Source organism: Mauremys mutica, chromosome 3 (genome assembly GCF_020497125.1).
Source record: "Mauremys mutica isolate MM-2020 ecotype Southern chromosome 3, ASM2049712v1, whole genome shotgun sequence".
Lineage (NCBI taxonomy): Eukaryota > Metazoa > Chordata > Testudines > Geoemydidae > Mauremys > Mauremys mutica.
The window spans coordinates 89,304,947-89,322,656 of NC_059074.1; the positions used below are offsets into that span (position 1 = coordinate 89,304,947).

The 17,710-nt window shown below is 41.7% G+C and overlaps 1 protein-coding gene across 1 annotated transcript in view; it reads left to right on the plus strand.

The window, feature by feature from the left end:
- The window catches only part of LOC123366466 (dermatan-sulfate epimerase), a 275,329-nt gene that overhangs the window by 167,861 nt on the left and 89,758 nt on the right, over positions 1 to 17,710 (plus strand). The window contains exons 10-11 of the mRNA XM_045009972.1: positions 64 to 222; positions 16,238 to 16,406. Coding sequence (XP_044865907.1) covers positions 64 to 222; positions 16,238 to 16,406 — 328 coding nt within the window. The remainder of the gene's footprint in view (positions 1 to 63; positions 223 to 16,237; positions 16,407 to 17,710) is intronic.

Consider the following 17,710-nt stretch of genomic DNA (forward strand, 5'->3'; position numbering starts at 1 on the left):
AAACACAGTTGCTTGTATTTTCCTCACATACATAGCACTTTTAATTTGCTGCTTCACTTTTAGGTTGTTTATTTTGGTGACAGCATGCATTCAGATATTTTCCCAGCCCGTCACTATAGCAACTGGGAGACTGTCTTCATCTTAGAGGAGCTTAGTGGGGACGAAGTTATGATTCCTGTGGAGACTGAGTCTGAGCCCTTGGAGAAGAAAGGAAAATATGAGGTAAGGGTTCCTTGCAGCTGTTTCCTTGAACTAAAAAAAAAAAAAAAATGAAAAAGAAAAGGTTAGAAATAATTATAGGACCACCTGAACTAAGTAGAATAAGAAGAAACCTACTAGTAGTGATGCAAGTCTTTTGGCAGTACCTACATTTTTCATGCCCATTCATGGCTGTATCAAAATTATGCCATCATATGACAACTTGACATCATAAGGCCTCTATTTACAGCAAAGCAGCACTAGTGCCCTATGGGCTCCCATTTCCTGACACTAAGCTAGCTAAACTGTGGTTCAAGAAATGTGGGCTTTAGATTTTCATTCACATGAACCTTCCCTGCTCCCATTGGCCAAATCTCTAAACCTGCTTACCTTCAGCTCCTGCAGTGGAAGCCAGTCATCTGAAATGATTTCAGGTGTATTCCACTGTGTATGACCACAATCTGCTGATGTTTCCTATTCACAAAGGGAAGCTTCTCCGAGGTTGGTCAACTACAGCCCCTTTGACAATCATCTTAAATAAATAATAAAAAAACACTTTAAGTTAAAGGTAGCTGGGAAGAAGGTCCATTGATCCATGCCAGCACCACTATCTGCCCGAAACTCATCCAAAGAGATGCGGGGAGGATTGGGCTGTGGCCCCTTTCTTCTTTCCACTGATCAGCAGAACTGCCAGGGAAGAAAGAAAAGAGCATGCCGAACCTATGTAAAGGGTGGCAGAGCTGCACCTGCAGTATACGTCCCCATGGAACTGCAGGAGGTCTGCTGCAGCAAGGCTCCTCTGTGTACCTACCCCTCCTGAACACAGGCACAAACTAGCCCTACACTTTAAGCAGGAGTGTGCCTCCCAGTCTGGGTAGAGAGACATACACTAGCTCTGCTTGAGCTAGCACACTAAAAACAGCAGAGTGGAAGTTGCAGCAGCACAGATGTCAACACAGATTAGCCACTTGAATACAAGCCCTCCCAACCCCCTAAGTCTTTATTTATTTATTGTGCCACTGCCTGTACACAATGTCCACATGCTATTTTTAGTGCTCTAGCTCCAACAGAGCTAGCTTGTATCTATGTCAGAATGGGAGGCACCCTCCCAGTTGCAGTGTAGACATGTCGTACTGTTCTAGTATTCTCTTACATCTTCCTTAGAAATTAGTGAGGTTAGAACTGTTTAGCTTCTCATGTTATAATCTCTAGCAAATGGGAAGACAGTGCTTCTCCATCTTGAGCTCAGATATTTGGAATTAGAGCTGTCAGAAAGTGGGGAAAAACTGGTGAAATTTTACAAAAACTGGTGAAATTTTAAAATTGTTTCCATTTCAGAGTTCAAAAATGAAACGTTCTCATTTGTGGGGGAATATTTTCCTCTAAATAGTTTTTTAAATGATTTGTTTACCTGCCTGAAACCGAGTTTTTACTAAACAAAACATTTCAATGACAATTCCAATTTTTTAATAAATTTCGCAGAAAATTTTGCAAAAAAACCAAAAAAAAATTGATAATACACTTCTACCCCAATATAATGCAGCCCGATATAACATGAATTCAGATATAACGCAGTAAAGCAACACTCCGGGGGGGAGGGATGGCTGCACACTCTAGCGGATCAAAGCAAGTTCGATATAACGTGGTTTCACCTATAACACAGTAAGATTTTTTTGGCTCCCGAGGACAGCTTTATATCGGGGTAGAGGTGTATTTTGAAAAGGCCATTTTTAATGAAAAATATGTGAAAAAAATTTCAACCTGTTCAGTTTTGAATGTTTCTTCCTTTGATATATTCCTAAATACATCAGTGATACCCTTCTGACTGAGGATAAATAATATTTTGTTACTTTTTGAAACTGTGTATTTTGTAGGGAGAAGTATTCCTTGCTATTCAAAATATAATTTGAGATGGGGACTAATACCAGTTCAGATATCTTTTTGTTTTTAATCTGGCCATGTTGCATATTCAAACACCCATCCACCCCCATTTTTGTTACATTTTGGAGGGAGAACAGGGGGAAAGGGTGTAATGTGAAAAGTAGATACTGAAATATGAGTTTGAGTGAAATGGAGTAAAAATAAGGATTGTTTCTCCACATGCCCTCCTTTTATTATAAATATCAAATATATTCCTCTGAACTACACTGCTTTCTAAACTGAGTTCAAAGAAGGGCATCAAAGTCAGTGAATAAGTAAAACAAGTCATTAAAGTTCAGGTTCTCTCCTGTGTCACATAGAGGCAGGAAGGAAGGCAAACACAATCGTAAGTCTTCTAGCAAGAGGAATGCATTACTTAGTAAAAAGAGGAAAAAAGAAAAAAGTCATAGCTCTTTGTATAGGTTGTTAGAAAAATATGGATTGCATTTATATTAATAACGTTTTAAAAACTACAAGCTTTACTACACAAATTCCATCTGTCTCCTAGGTGGAAACTCTGACTGCACTAGTTTTTCAAACTAATCTTTACAGCTTTTTTTTTTTTTTTTAAATTCACCACAACTAAGACAGGAACTGCTTGGTAAATGGAAATTACTAGTGATTCAACCAAGTCTTCTCAAGTATGTTAAATACGTAGTTGGGATGAATCAGAGATTGTACATTTACTTCATTAAAACAAAGAGCCAACACTTATTCACAGTTCCTCTTCCTGTAAGTTTCTCGGAACCATAGCATAGGAAAAAACTCTTAGTATGCAAATAAATTTCCTAGCATTCTATGATTTTTGACTTTTATTTATTTTCAGTGGATAAAAAGCATCTGACCTAACATCTGGTTTGTTCTTCAGAAGAAGCACTTTCTCTGTATTTGCAATTATCAAGTAGGAAATTGAGACTTTTAGATAAGAATTTGATGTTTTGCTAAAGGTGTAGTATCTGTGATAATAGCATGCAGTGTCTCCGTTAAATGCCATCTCTCCCACACCAAATCTATGTTCAACTTATATCCACTGCTGGTGACAGCAAGTAAGCAAAGGCAAAATGAATTGTGTTGATTAAAGGAATCTGAACTGAGGGGGCCCATGGAAGGTCAATGGTATTATTGTATTGCCGTGCTGTTCACAGGGGTCTGGACAACAGATCACTTCCATATCTCTGCAATTGACTGCACAGGACTAACTTAACAGGACTAGTTCAAAACAATTCCCCTCAGACTCCTACAAAGGTGGTTGGGTTTTTGTTTTTTGTTTTTTTAATTGTCCTAATCAACCTCTCCTATTAACCTTTGGGTGAAATGGGGCGAAAAGCTGATTCAAAGCTTTCACACAAATTCAGTTTGTGTGAAAACTGTGTTCAAATAAATTGTGGCTTATAATTAATAATAATAATAATAGTTCTGGAATAGTACCCACAGTGTGCGACATGCTGTATACACATATAACAGAAGGTGCATACCCTGTGGCTAAGAGCTAATAATCTTTACAAAATAAAAATGTTCTTACCTCCAATTTAAATAAACTTGGTGACTTTCCCCAATTTTTAGGTGTTTACATGAAGTGTGTATAGTTGAGGGACAACCCTTTTTCTAAATCCGAGGTTTTGATCTAAGACTGTCATGGCTTCTTTAAAGGATGAGGAAGTTAATGCAAGGAATTTACAAGGGAACAAGAACAAAAATTTAGTCCCTGGCCTCTTTTTTTTTTCTGCTCTCAAATTACTAATGTGTTTTTGGACCAAAGTAGTTTATGCCTGTTGTCTTCAGTGTCTTTTTTTGCAGGTGCTCAGCATCTTGCAGGATCAGAATTCATGTGATTAAGGAAATTATTATTGTAATGTTACATCTTCTTTTCATCTTGATTCACTCCCCTTATATTTTTTATAGAGACTTTGTAAATGATGTTTTGTTTATTTCCCATTCTTTCCTCTTTCTGTCTTCTCCTTTTCTGACCCATCATACTCTGGTGGAAAAGGCTGGCTCCTACTGAAATCCTAGGAAAAACACCAGCTGCGAGTATATTCACAAAGAAAATACAAATTTAATGAGTGCTCTTTTGTTCCCAGTTATATATAATGTTTCATCATTAAAAGAGTTAGAAAATTAAACAAAAAATACCTGTCACTCACAACCTCAGCAGCTAACAACTTCCATTTTCATTAGTTATTTTGTCTTTATGTTCATAACTAAATTTGTCATGCAAATCAGATGTAAAGTTGTGGTAATGGTTGTAGGTTTTTCAAGTGTGTGTTATAACAAAATTAGCAGTTCAGCAGCAAACGACAGAAATTCTTCCTGCATCTCCTCAGTTAGTTACAGCATATCACAAATAACTAGTGTGTGAAATTAGGATGTCCCTAGGTTTGGGAGGTTGGTTGGTTGGTTTGAGACTTTTTTTTTCTCCTTCTGTATTTTAAAAGTGTGGCAGACTCCCATCAGTGAAAACTCTAAAGACAATTGGAATCTGTCCCAGAATTTTGAAAGAAATGAACTCTCAGCAGTTCCTCTGTGTGTAAAAACTCTTAACTATAGGAACGCATGTAGTGACAGGAAATTACTGACAGAAATTGTGGACACCAGCAGTGAGCGGGACTCTGGAAACACTCATTTTACAGAGAGGTTGTCTAATAGTTAGTTGGGGTTGCAAGCCAGGTCCCATGAGTTTTATTCCCAACACTCCCTCTGAGTGACCTTGGGAAAAATCACTTAATGTCTCTGTGCCTGTTTACCCATCTTTAAAACGAGTATAATAATATTTACAGTAGCCACCTGGATGGGATGTTGTAAGGCTTAATGAATTTATGTCTGTGAAGCAATATAATGTCCTGGGGTGAAAGGAATTATTATATTAGTGCATAGCTAATGATTTATTGGACTGAATGGGAATTTTGTTTTAGAAATATCTAGTTATAGTGGTCACTAGTCAAACAGCTGACATTTACACAATATTATGGGCTTTTTCCTGTGTTTTCTAGGCCCACATCCCACTGCTGATCTCAATGGTCTGGCCTGCAGGATCAGCCTGAGAGAGACCAAGAGCAGGCCTACCTGCTTCAGGCAAGGCCTTGGGCCTGTCTCCTGTACTCTCATCCCTACCCTCAGTAAGATCACATCCACATGCCTTTAGTGAGCCCTAAACTTGGTACTAAGTGTCTGGAGAATCAAGCCTTTTAAAGGTACTGTAAGGCTTAATCAAGGATTGTAATGTTAAACTGATGTCTTTAGACTTACATAGTATGGACCTGATCCTGCAGACACTTACCTCTCTCAGCTGGTGTAAATGGTCAGAACTCCACTGAAGTCAGTGGAGCGCTGACACTTTACACCAGCCGAGAATTTGGCTCTTTGCTCTGTACTTTAAGGGCAATGGGACTATTCACAGTAGTAACCACTATGCTCAGTATCAAGTGTTAGTGGAACCAGGCCCTGTGATGGGTAAAAGACAATGGTGTGGCATAAACATGGATTCTATATTTGATAACCAAAAAATTGACACAGCTGGGAAATAATATTACTAAAAGATGTAATCATGGTATGTAAACAAGACACCTATAGATTTTGCTTTTCTAAATGTTTGATTTTCAGTTTCATTTTTTCCATCATTCCCATTCTCCTTTTTGAGTCTTTATATCTGTTTTCTTTAACTCTTCACTATACTGACCAAAAAAAACCCCTACAACTCCGCTCCCTTACTGTTTTTATTTGCTAATCTACCATTTACAGATTGAGAAGTTAATGTTTCACCCATGTTTTAGGACTGGTTCCCATTCAGGTCTTTCATATCACTCAGAATTTGGCCATGTTCATCATGGACTAATGACATCTTACTAAATGTAGGGCCAAAATCTCTTCTGCCATCTTCTTTTGACTAATCAGTTGATGCATAGCAGCTGTAACTAGTCAGATGAGAATCCCTACACCAGTGAGGTGCTCTCAGCTGGAGTACAGCAGGTAGAGTTTGCTCCTGCAGCAACTGCTCTCAGCCCCCAGTATAGAGGGCATGTTTGGAGAGGAGGAGGGCAGGGCAGAGAACAGCAGCATTCCACCAGTTTTTGGCTGACATATGATTCCTTAGGGACCGGTACAGGACTGATATAATTTCGAGCAGACCCTGGGCTGCTTCAGCTCAAGACTGGGGCTGGAGTAGCTGTGGTTTCAGAATCAGGGATCTGTAAACAACTTTCAGATTCCAAGCAGATCTTGGCACAATGAGAATCTAGTCCAAAGGCCCCTCCATTTACTCTTTTCATTTTAATATATAGATTGTAGAAAGAGCGCTACTTTGTAACTGCAGTTAATAAAGGCAAAAATGATAGTAAGCATTCAGGAAGCTTTTCAGATGTTTGGGAAAAATAAATGTCTTGAATAAGCGGTCAAGAGGTCCTGTCAGAATTATTGTAATCAATGGTGGAATAGTATGGCGCAGTATTTTGAGGAAGCCTCTGAAAGACATGACCAGAAATCTGTATTTGGGACTTTGAAGGTCCTACTTGGATATTCATTCTCATGGCTTCTGCCAGTTAAGGACAAAAATGGAAAATATTAATAGGATATTGATGCACAACTTGAGCACTGGCATGAGCACTCTTGTGAATTAATAGCTAAATCCCCACCAAGATGTAAACTACAAGTTAGTCCAAAAATGAACCCAAATGAAAATAGGCTGGTAACATTAGAGGACGTGATATTTGTGGCTGAAAAGTTACAGAATGATAAAGCGCCTGGTCTTGACAAAATTATATCAGAACAGCTGCAGAATGGAGGCCCGGATTTAGTTCACTGGTTTTACTGAGTTGCCTTAACAGCTTGGGAAACTGGTCACTTTCCAGAAGGTTTGGAAAGAGGCTGCATCATTATTTTTTCAAAGAGTGATCAGCTTGCTTACACAATAGAGGAATAACACTGCTGTCAGTCCCAGGGAAGGGGTTTAGAATTATACTACTGAACTGATTGAAATACTGTCCCAACCCAAAAATGAGAGACGACCGCTGTGGTTTCCGTACAAACCACGCTATATACGTTCTGTGGAATGTTATTGGCAAGCCAGACTGACAAAAGGAAGTTAACATAGCATTTATAGACTCAGTGCATCAGCCACTGTTGTGGATACTGCTGCATCAGTCCAAGGTGCCTCAGGACTGCGTGTACCCAGTGGAGGAACTGTACCATGGTTGCATTACAGACTTGTTTTCAGTAAATCAGTGGTATGTCAGGGATGCATTCACTCACCAACCTTATTTCCTGTTCAAAGAGACTATCTGACCACAAAGTTGATTGAAGCCAAAGTAGGAGATGGAAAGTTAAAGATTCTTTAGAGGATCTCAAGTATGCAGATGATATTGCCTTACTTAGAGAGATTACTGACCAACTACAGCTAATGCTGGAAGAGCTGAGAAAAAATTAGGTCCCTGCAGCTGTGCCTACTGAGTCTCCTGATAACCTAATGAGTCAGCCAGGCTGCCTGCCGGATGCCCTGCCTGACTGGCTGAGGAAGTCAGCAGGGTGGTTTTTAAACCCAGCAGCAGAAGTAGGTCATTGGCTGCTCAACACACATGTCCATGGACTCTCTGCCTCCCTGTGCTCTCTTCACTCCAAGCCTGCTCCTGCTTTGCTCCTTCAGTGCTTCAGCCCAGATCCTACCCTGCACCCATCCTTTTTCCCATTCTTTCCCAGCCCTGCTCCTGCCTTCCCTGAGTCCAGGTAATCCGGCTTTGTCCCTCGGCTCTGATTCCTGGCTCAGACTCTGTCTCAACCCTTGGCTCTGGCATTCGGAGTCTGACTTATGTTCTGATCTTCAGCTCTGATCCCCAGCTCTGATTCTGCTTGAGTTTGGGCTCTGGCCTTTGGACTCTGAGCACTAGGCCAGACTCCTGTTCCAACCAGTAGGCCTGATCACCTGCGACCTGATTCCCTGACAGACTCTGTGGGACTTAATATCAGTGGTGATAAAATAAAAGCTGTGGATGCCTCTTATAAAACAGAAAAGAGTGATTTGCTGATGTGCACCCAGGTGGCAATAACGTTGAATGGATTAATAGTTTTACATTAGGAGGCTCTATAACTGAAGAAATCATGTCAGATCAGTCTTGCATCAATGACAGTTCAGTATCTTCAGAGGCATCTGTGTGGGTGGCAGGATGTCTGCGTGATAACTAAGATATGAGTGTTCAATGCAGTACTGATGACAACCCTGCTATAGAGCAGAAACATGGCCATAAAAAACAGCTGAGGAGAGGAAATTAAACAGTTTTCAGTTCAAAAGTTATGGTGTATCTTAACATCCATTGGTTTGATTTTATTTACAAATGAGGAGACTTAGACGATCCCAGAAAGTTGCAGTCTTGCACCAGTTGAGAACAAGTAGACCACAATGGTAGGGTCATGTCCAATGTACAGAAGAAGGTACGCTTTTACAGTATGTTTATAGAGGTGAGGTGAAAGGAAGGAAAGCACAAGGCTGACCATGAATGTAGTTGGAAATGCAATTTTTGAGAGTTTTAAGACGTCTAAAACCTCCCATATTGACTGTTGCTGAAGGAAGAAGACTTGCAAGGGATGGGTCAAGATGGAAATCCTTTCCCCACCATAGCCAAGTGGATCTGCTGCTGCTTCTTAGGATTTGAGGCAAACTGTTGCCGTCCATATGGCTTTGGAGGTCAGACACTGGTTCTTAGAGGCTGTGGGATTTTTGCTGCTCGAATTGACATAAACAACATCTAAGTTCCTGTCAGCGGTTTACTAATATATTTAACAGCAAAAGTGAATGAGCAAATCTTTTTACTGCAGAAAAAAATCTTATAATGTTGATTTATCTGGGATAAATGAGGGGTGAGTATAAATTGCTAATGTGGCACCTCTTCACTGTCAATCTTTCCTAAACACTCTTTTTTGGGGGGGGAGGGAGGGAAGATAAATGGGTGAGTGTTTTCCTGAAGAATCCTCTGTTTTACTGCATGAAGAATATAGGATGGTAATGAGTGACAGGACTGCAAACTGTTAGCCAGGTTCTGAATAGTACAGCCCATGGATATCAACCAGAAATCTTTCACTCTGCAGGGGGAGTGTGTGGAGCAAAAACATTTCTACCCCATTCCTACTTCCACCCACCACCCCACCCCCAAAAAAAAGACTGCTGAGAAGAACTATTCCTGGGCAGGGGGCCTAAGAACAAGGCATGCAGGCAAAATGTTTTTACGCATAATCCATTGGCTGGGCAATGATCCTGTCCACAATAACCACACACATTACTCATGATCGTGCTAAAACTGCCTGTACATTGAGGCTGTGTGTGGAGCTGCAGCGGGTCAGAGTATGGGTGCATTCTAATGCTGGTTTTTGCCTCCAATTTTTTGAACCATATGTGGGGGTATTAATTACTAAAGGGTGTCCCAGATTCACTTAGCAATTAAAAGTTCAAATGTGACTTAATCACAGCCCTGTCTCCTGCACTGGAAGGCATTGTACTTTAGGAAAGTACAATGCCTTCCAGAGTTTGCTGCCATATAAGGGGAGCAAACCCAGTGCTTACATTCTGTAAGGGTGTGCAGCGTACACTACTTAGAATGGCTAGGTAGCTCCATTGCCAGGTGCTGGTGCTAGTGAGTGCTAGCAAGAAGCAGCCCTTGTGTACAGGAGAGTGCAGGGACTGTGATTGTGTCCCATCTGTGTGCAACAGACACAACCATGTTGGAGGCTCTTGGGCCTTCCTCCCTTTTGCATTCATGTGGAAGCCTGACAAAATCTGCTAGAGCTGGTTGACTTTTTATTTTTATTTTTTAATTCTTTTGCAACAAAAATCCCTTTTTACCAGCTTTAATTAATTCCGTTTTTACTTAATGATTTTTTTATTCATTCAAGATATAGCTTTCAGATGTTCTTGTTGTTCTTACTATAGGGTTTACAGGGAATATCTGTAACTTTGCAAGAAAGAAAGAAAGTCTGGGATTATCTCTGGAGCGAAAGCTGACATTTTTATTTTATTCATACTGGACCAGAGAGAAATTAAATGTGAAGAATGACTCAAATATTCAACCCACAACCTGTCGCTGAAGAGGATTTTAATTAGTCATTGCAGACACCTGTCTCTTCTCTTATCCCATTGCTGCTCTGTGGTCTGGTTTGTTTGAAATGCATTGCTATCATCACTCTTGTAATGGGTGTGCAGGTGTGTCTATCACATAAATTACTTCCAGGTCTAGTATCAGAGGGATAGCCGTGTTAGTCTGGATCTGTAAAAGCAGCAAAGAATCCTGTGGCACCTTATAGACTAACAGACGTTTTGCAGCATGAGCTTTCGTGGGTGAATACCCACTTCTTCAGATGCAAGACTTCTTGCATCTGAAGAAGTGGGTATTCACCCACGAAAGCTCATGCTGCAAAACGTCTGTTAGTCTATAAGGTGCCACAGGATTCTTTGCTGCTTTTCCAGGTCTAGTATTAATGAAAATATTTGTTGGCAGTCCCAACTAAAAGACTGAAGTATGAAGACTTAACTACTCTTACCCCCTATTGGTGGTCACTCTACGTCAGACTTGCGGGCACACTGGTGATATGGTGAAGTGAAATCCTGTCTCACTGTTGCTTTCTGCTTTCCTGTTCTATAGTTAGAGGATTTCTCTTTCCAGGATTGCCAATCTGGCACTCTTCACAAGCACCAATAATTTTTAAAGGCTTCATGGTTATTGGCTAATAGAAACTTTGGGAGGGTGTAATTTGAATCCATAGCCAGGGAATCTTTATATGGTTTCAGTAACATGTAAGATCAATAACATTGACCTTTCCTTAACTGCAGGATGAGTCTCTTCCTAGTCAGATCAGGAACTCTGGTAATCAGGCATTTGGGGATGAGACTGGGAGCTTCTTAAGCATACTCACAGAGTAACCCTGGTATCTTTTTATAGGGGTACAACTGAAGGACAAAGCTTGGGAGTTCTCAAATTTGAGATCAAGGTTTGGTTTTACAATCAAGGCATCCTTTTCATTTGGAGATTACCACAGTGGGAAAATAATAAAATATGAGGACAGAAAATCCCCTAATATGTGGCATGAAGACAGCCATTATATTTAACAATTTTTGTTTTGTTTGTTTGTTTTTAGTTCTGTTAAGAAGTTTGGGCTCTAACCCTAAGCCTTGTTCTCTCCCTATAGAGCAGTACAAGGGAGAAATTCCAGCTTCACGATGGAGCAGTTCTCTCACTTGAAGAATGTCAGTGCATTTCCTCAGATTACAATTTAAATTGCTTAGTGAATCTGGCATAAAGGTCCACAGAGACAGGAGTATGATCTTTTCCCCCTGCCAATAAGCAGAGCCCTGACCTGTATACAAAGGCTTGTATGTGCTTTTTTGAATAATCAACTGGATAATTGGTATGGCCCTCGTGTGCTTTTTGCACCTTTCCTCCAGCTGGAAAGTGAATTTTCATTTGATAGATAATCTAAACTGAACTCTAAATTTCCCTTAAAGATTTTCTTGGAAAGATATTATTTGTGTACAAAGCAAACCAAAAAAGCTGTCTTAATGAGTGAACAAAAGAAGAGCTCAGCTTCTGAGGGACCTGCTGTACTTGAAAACTAAAAGTGTTAGCTATCTCTGCTCGTTCTCAGCAACGGAGAGAAACAAATATCTAGATCTGAATATGCCAATCAAACTCATTTTTTTCCTGCAAAATAGATGCACTTAGAGAAAGTAGCACCAAGGAGTGCTAAAAAAATTATCCTGGTTTGCTGAGTCAGTTCAAGCTGTTGAATCAATAGATTTATCTTGATCAAAGATTGTTGGCGTCTATCGGTATGTCTACACTGCAGTTAGACAACCGTAGTTGGCCTGTGCCAGCTGCCTCAGGCTCACAGGGCTCAGGCTGTGGGGCTGTTTAATTGTGGTATAGATGATTAAATTTAGAAGTATGAACAACAAGGGTGATGTTGTGGTGGGAGTCTGCTACAGACCACCAGACCAGGGGGATGAGGTGGACGAGGCTTTCTTCCAGCAACTAACAGAAGTTGCTAGATCACAGGCCCTGGTTCTCATGGGTGACTTTAATCACCCTGATATCTGCTGGGAGAGCAATACAGCAGTGCACAGACAATCCAGGACGTTTCTGGAAAGTGTAGGGGACAATTTCCTGGTGCAAGTGCTGGAGGAACCAACTAGGGGAAAAGCTCTTCTTGACCTGCTGCTCACAAACAGGGAAGAAACAGTAGAGGAAGTAATAGTGGATGGGAACCTGGGAGGCAGTGACCATGAGATGGTCGAGTTCAGGATCCTGACACAAGGAAGAAAGGAGAGCAGTAGAACAGAGACCCTGGACTTCAGAAAAGCAGACTTCGACTCCCTCAGGGAACTGATGGGCAAGGTCCCCTGGGAGAATAACATGACAGGGAAAGGAGTCAAGGAAAGCTGGCTGTATTTTAAAGAATCCTTATTGAGGTTGCAGGAACAAACCATCCCGATGTGTAGGAAGAAAAGTAAATATGGCAGGCGACCAGCTTGGCTTAACAGTGAAATCCTTGCTCATCTTAAACACAAAAAAACAGCTTACAAGAAGTGGAAGATTGGACAAATAACCAGGGAGGAGTATAAAAGTATTGCTCAGGCATGCAGGAGTGAAATTAGGAAGGCCAAATCACACTTGGAGTTGCAGCTAGCCGGAGATGTTAGGAGTAACAAGAAGGGTTTCTTCAGGTATGTTAGCAACAAGAAGAAAGTCAAGGAAAGTGTGGGCCCCTTGCTGAATGAGGGAGGGAACCTAGTGACAGAGGATGTGGAGAAAGCTAGTGTACTCAATGCTTTTTTTGCCTCTGTCTTCACAGACAAGGTCAGCTCCCAGACAGCTGCACTCTGCAGCATGGTATGGGGAGGAGGTGACCAGCTCTCTGTGGAGAAAGAAGTAGTTCGGGACTATTTAGAAAAGCTGGACGAGCACACGTCCATGGAGCCGGATGCGCTGCATCCGAAGGTGCTAAAGGAGTTGGCCGATGAGATTGCAGAGCCATTGGCCATTATCTTTCAAAAATCATGGTGATCGGGGGAGGTCCCGGATGACTGGAAAAAAGCTAATGTAGTGCCCATCTTTAAAAAAGGGAAGAAGGAAGATCCAGGGAACTACAGGCCAGTCAGTCTCACCTCAGTCCCTGGAAAAATCATGGAACAGGTCCTCAAGGAATCAATTCTGAACCACTTAAAGGAGGGGAAAGTGATCAGGAACAGTCAGCATGGATTCACCAAGGGCAAGTCATGCCTGACTAACCTAATTGCCTTCTATGATGAGATAACCGGCTCTGTGGATGAGGGGAAAGCAGTGGATGTGCTATTTCTGGACTTTAGCAAAGCTTTTGATACAGTCTCCCACAGTATTCTTGCCAGCAAGTTAAAGAAGTATGGGCTGGATGAATGGACGGTAAGGTGGATAGAAAACTGGCTAGATGGTCGGGCTCAACGGGTAGCGATCAATGGTTCCATGTCTAGTTGGCAGCCGGTATCAAGTGGAGTGCCCCAAGGGTCAGTGCTGGGGCCGGTTTTATTCAATATCTTCATTAACGATCTGGAGGATGGTGTGGACTGCACCCTTAGCAAGTTTGCAGATGACACTAAACTGGGAGGAGTGGTTGATACGCTGGAGGGTAGGGCTAGGATACAGAGGGACCTAGACAAATTAGAGGATTGGGCCAAAAGAAATCTGATGAGGTTCAACAAGGACAAGTGCAGAGTCCTGCATTTAGGACGGAAGAATCCCATGCACTGCTATAGACTAGGGACCGAATGGCTGGGCAGCAGTTCTGCAGAAAGGGACCTAGGGGTTACAGTGGACGAAAAGCTGAATATGAGTCAACAGTGTGCCCTTGTTGCCAAGAAGGCTAATGGCATTTTGGGTTGTATAAGTAGGGGCATTTCCAGCAGATCGAGGGACGTGATCATTCCCCTCTATTCAGCACTGGTGAGGCCTCATTTGCAGTACTGTGTCCAGTTTTGGGCCCCACACTACAAGAAGGATGTGGATAAATTGGAGAGAGTCCAGCGGAGGGCAACAAAAATGATTAGGGGGCTGGAGCACATGACTTACGAGGAGAGGCTGAGGGAACTGAGATTGTTTAGCCTGCAGAAGAGAAGAATGAGGGGGAATTTGATAGCTGCTTTCAACTACCTGAAAGGGGGTTCCAAAGAGGATGGATCTAGACTGTTCTCAGTGGTAGAAGATGACAGAACAAGGAGTAATGGTCTCAAGTTGCAGAGGGGGAGGTTTAGGTTGGACATTAGGAAAAACTTTTTCACTAGTAGGGTGGTGAAGCACTGGAATGGGTTACCTCGGGAGGTGGTGGAATCTCCTTCCTTAGAGGTTTTTAAGGTCAGGCTTGACAAAGCCCTGGCTGGGATGATTTAGTTGGGTTTGATCCTGCTTTGAGCAGGGGGCTGGACTAGATGACCTCCTGAGGTCCCTTCCAACCCTGAGATTCTATGATTCTATGTTCAGGCTGGAGCCTAGGCTCTAGTACCCTGCGAAGTGGGAGGTCCCAGAGCTCAGGCTGCAGCCCGAGCCCAAATGTCTACACTGCAGTTAAACAGCCCCTCCGCTTGAGCCCTATAGACCTGTGTCAGCTGGCACAGGCCAGCTATGTGTGTCTAACTGCAGTGTAGATATATCCTGAGTCTGTCTTCTGTTGTGGTCTCAGTGTGTACTGTCAAATTTCTTCTCTCCCATGGTTAATTGCAATGAGAGATTATCAGGGGTCGTGACATAAATGTACCTGACATGACCCCTATTGTGATCAACAGTTATTCCAACATGTTCTAAAATTGTAAGAAAGCAGTTGAGTGTAAAACGAGGTGCAAAAGTTCACAAATCTGGAGGCGTATGTTGAGTTGTCTGCTGTTCTCTGCTATGATGGTCTGAAATTATACTTTGCACACAAATGGCTTTTGCAGATTTACTGTAGTGTGGTTTGCAATTTTGCTTAACTTTTTGCAGAGGCCTGCTGGAGTTTTTTCTGACTGCTGTGGTAGAATATGGCATCTCTGAAGGTGAATTGCGGAGCAACAATAACAATAAAATTAGAAAAAATGCTTAATACACCTCTACCCGGCTATAACGCGACCCGATATAACACAGGTTCGTGTATAGCATGGTAGCAGCGGGGCTCAGGCAGCGCTTTAACGGGTCCGGGGCTTCGGCTGCTGCGGGGAGCCCCGAGCCCTTTAAATCACTGCTGGAGCCCTGTCGCCGCTACCCCAGGGCTGCGGCCGTGGGGCTCGCCGGCGATTTAAAGGGCCCGGGCTCCCCGCAGTAGCCGGAGCCCGGAGCTCTTTAAATCACCGCCGGAGCCCTGCCACCCCTACCCCAGGGCTGAGGCAGCGGGGCTCGCCGGTGATTTAAAGGGCCAGGGGCTCCCCGCAGCGGCTGGAGCCCAGAGCTCTTTAAATCACTGCCGGAGTCCTGCCGCCCCAACTCTGATATAACGGGGTTTCAGCTATAACGCAGTAGGGATTTTTGGCTCCCCACGACTGCATTATAGCAGGGTAGAGGTGTACATGTTAAGTCTTTAAGACTTATAGAGAGAGAGAGACTATCAGATCTTCACTTTCTGTGAGAGGACCTGAGTAGTAATTCCCAAGAGCAGGGAAGGATGAAGGAAGGATGCTGAATCTTAGATAATCAAAGTAATATTTTCCCTGTGGTTACTCCAACATTCAGCATACACTCTCTCCTAAAGTGAGAGAAGGAAGAATGGTAGCTGAGGTTACAGCCTCATGCATCATGATGTCTCAGGTCCTCCAGCAAAGAGCAGGAAGTGAGGTATTCATATTACCCTTAGATGGAAAAACAAATTGAAGAAAACAATGTTTAAAGCAGACTTTATATGTCATAGAGAACCAGTTAAGAGCAAATCTGAAAGGTTTGGGGCGGTTTTGGTGTTTTTTCCCAGTTTGCTTTTTCAGTCATGTTGCTTGTAAGAAATAATAGTTTTATTAAGAAAATAGTGGATAGCTTCAGAACTTCTTAAAATAATATTTGTCGGCTAAATAGAGAAGGAAGATACAATATTGACTAATTATAATGATTGAGTTTATGTTGGGGTTTCTAATTTTATTTATTTATTTATTTAATTTCAGGGACATCACCCAAAAGCTCCTTATTCAGTATCTAAACAGTGGGGCTCTTTCTTTGTGGACAGCATCTCAGGACTGGAAAGTGCAGAGGAAACCTTAACTAACACATGGTCTTGCAAATGTATCAGTGCTTATAGCACTATTGCAATTCCAAGACTTGAAGCAATATCAGGTAAGGAAGACTGTTCTTATTAGTGAATATTTAAAGTGTCCAGAAGTAATGCTTTTACATTGTAGATATTACCTTGAGATAAAATCTATTTTCAAAACTCATCAAAACTAATTTTCCTGATAACACTCAACAGTAAACGGCCAGTCACTATAATTATTTTGATGGTTATTTTCATAATAGTTGTAGGACTAGTTTGGTTTTCATGGGTGCCTTTAAATATTCAGACTTTTATCTGATTCTTTTTGATTTGACAATGGGGCTGGACGTTTACTGAAGGATTTCTTCTATTTCTTGTTTTTTGCCTGGTCTTTCTCACAGAATTTTGCTACATCTGCTCTTAGTGCAGAAGAAAACTAGGAGATATACACACAAGCTAAGTTAGCCTTTAAAAAAAAGCCAAAACTATTTGTTTGAGTTGATTTATCTTTTCTGGATCAGTTCACCTTCTCTTTATCTGCAAAACAGGCCTGTCACCAGCAGTGGCAGTATGCTTTAACCCTCACCTAAAAGGGCTCCCTCTCTAGAGATGAGAGGCAAGTTCAGAGTCAAGGTTCATGCAACCATCTGTCTGTCTATTGAGACTGCCAACAAGGGTGCCAGTTGTGGTGGATTTTTGATATTATCACATGCCTAACAGAACCTAGACTGAGACCACTAACTCATTTCATTTTGTTAACCAAACAGCATCTTATATGAATAACTTTGCATTCACAGTAGACTTGAGCTGGATTCAAAAGGTTGATGACCTACTAGTAGTGGTGAAGAGTTCTGCTTCCATTATCAGTCCTAGTCTAACCCATTCAATTTCCATGCTGAATACTCTTAACTCTTCGTATCTTAAAGGAGTACATAGGTCATTGAATAAGTGTTATGATTAATTCAAAAAAGTGCACCATTTAAAAGCCTCTTGGCTCAGTGTTGAGTCTATTTCATGCATAAAACGAAAGAATAACTAGTCTGAGAGAGAATTCCAGAGTTGCCAAACAAAGTTAATTCTACAGCCATTGCCAGCACAATAAGCTGAATTACTACTCACACTTATGAAGGTCGATAATGTTTAGGAATCAGCTAAAGATACCACTGAATAGTTCTGTGCCACTATAGTCTGAGAATGCAGCTACATTATAAGGATATTACAAAACAATTAGCCTAATACAACATAACTTAATTATATTCTATCCTTTTCTGCATGGCAAAGTTTCTATCATTCCAAAGGTAAGTGGCCCAATTACCTCTAGCCATGAAAAGAACTAGGGGAAAGGAAACCTCCGTGAAGTTCCCCTCACAGCGTTTTCCCTGATTCA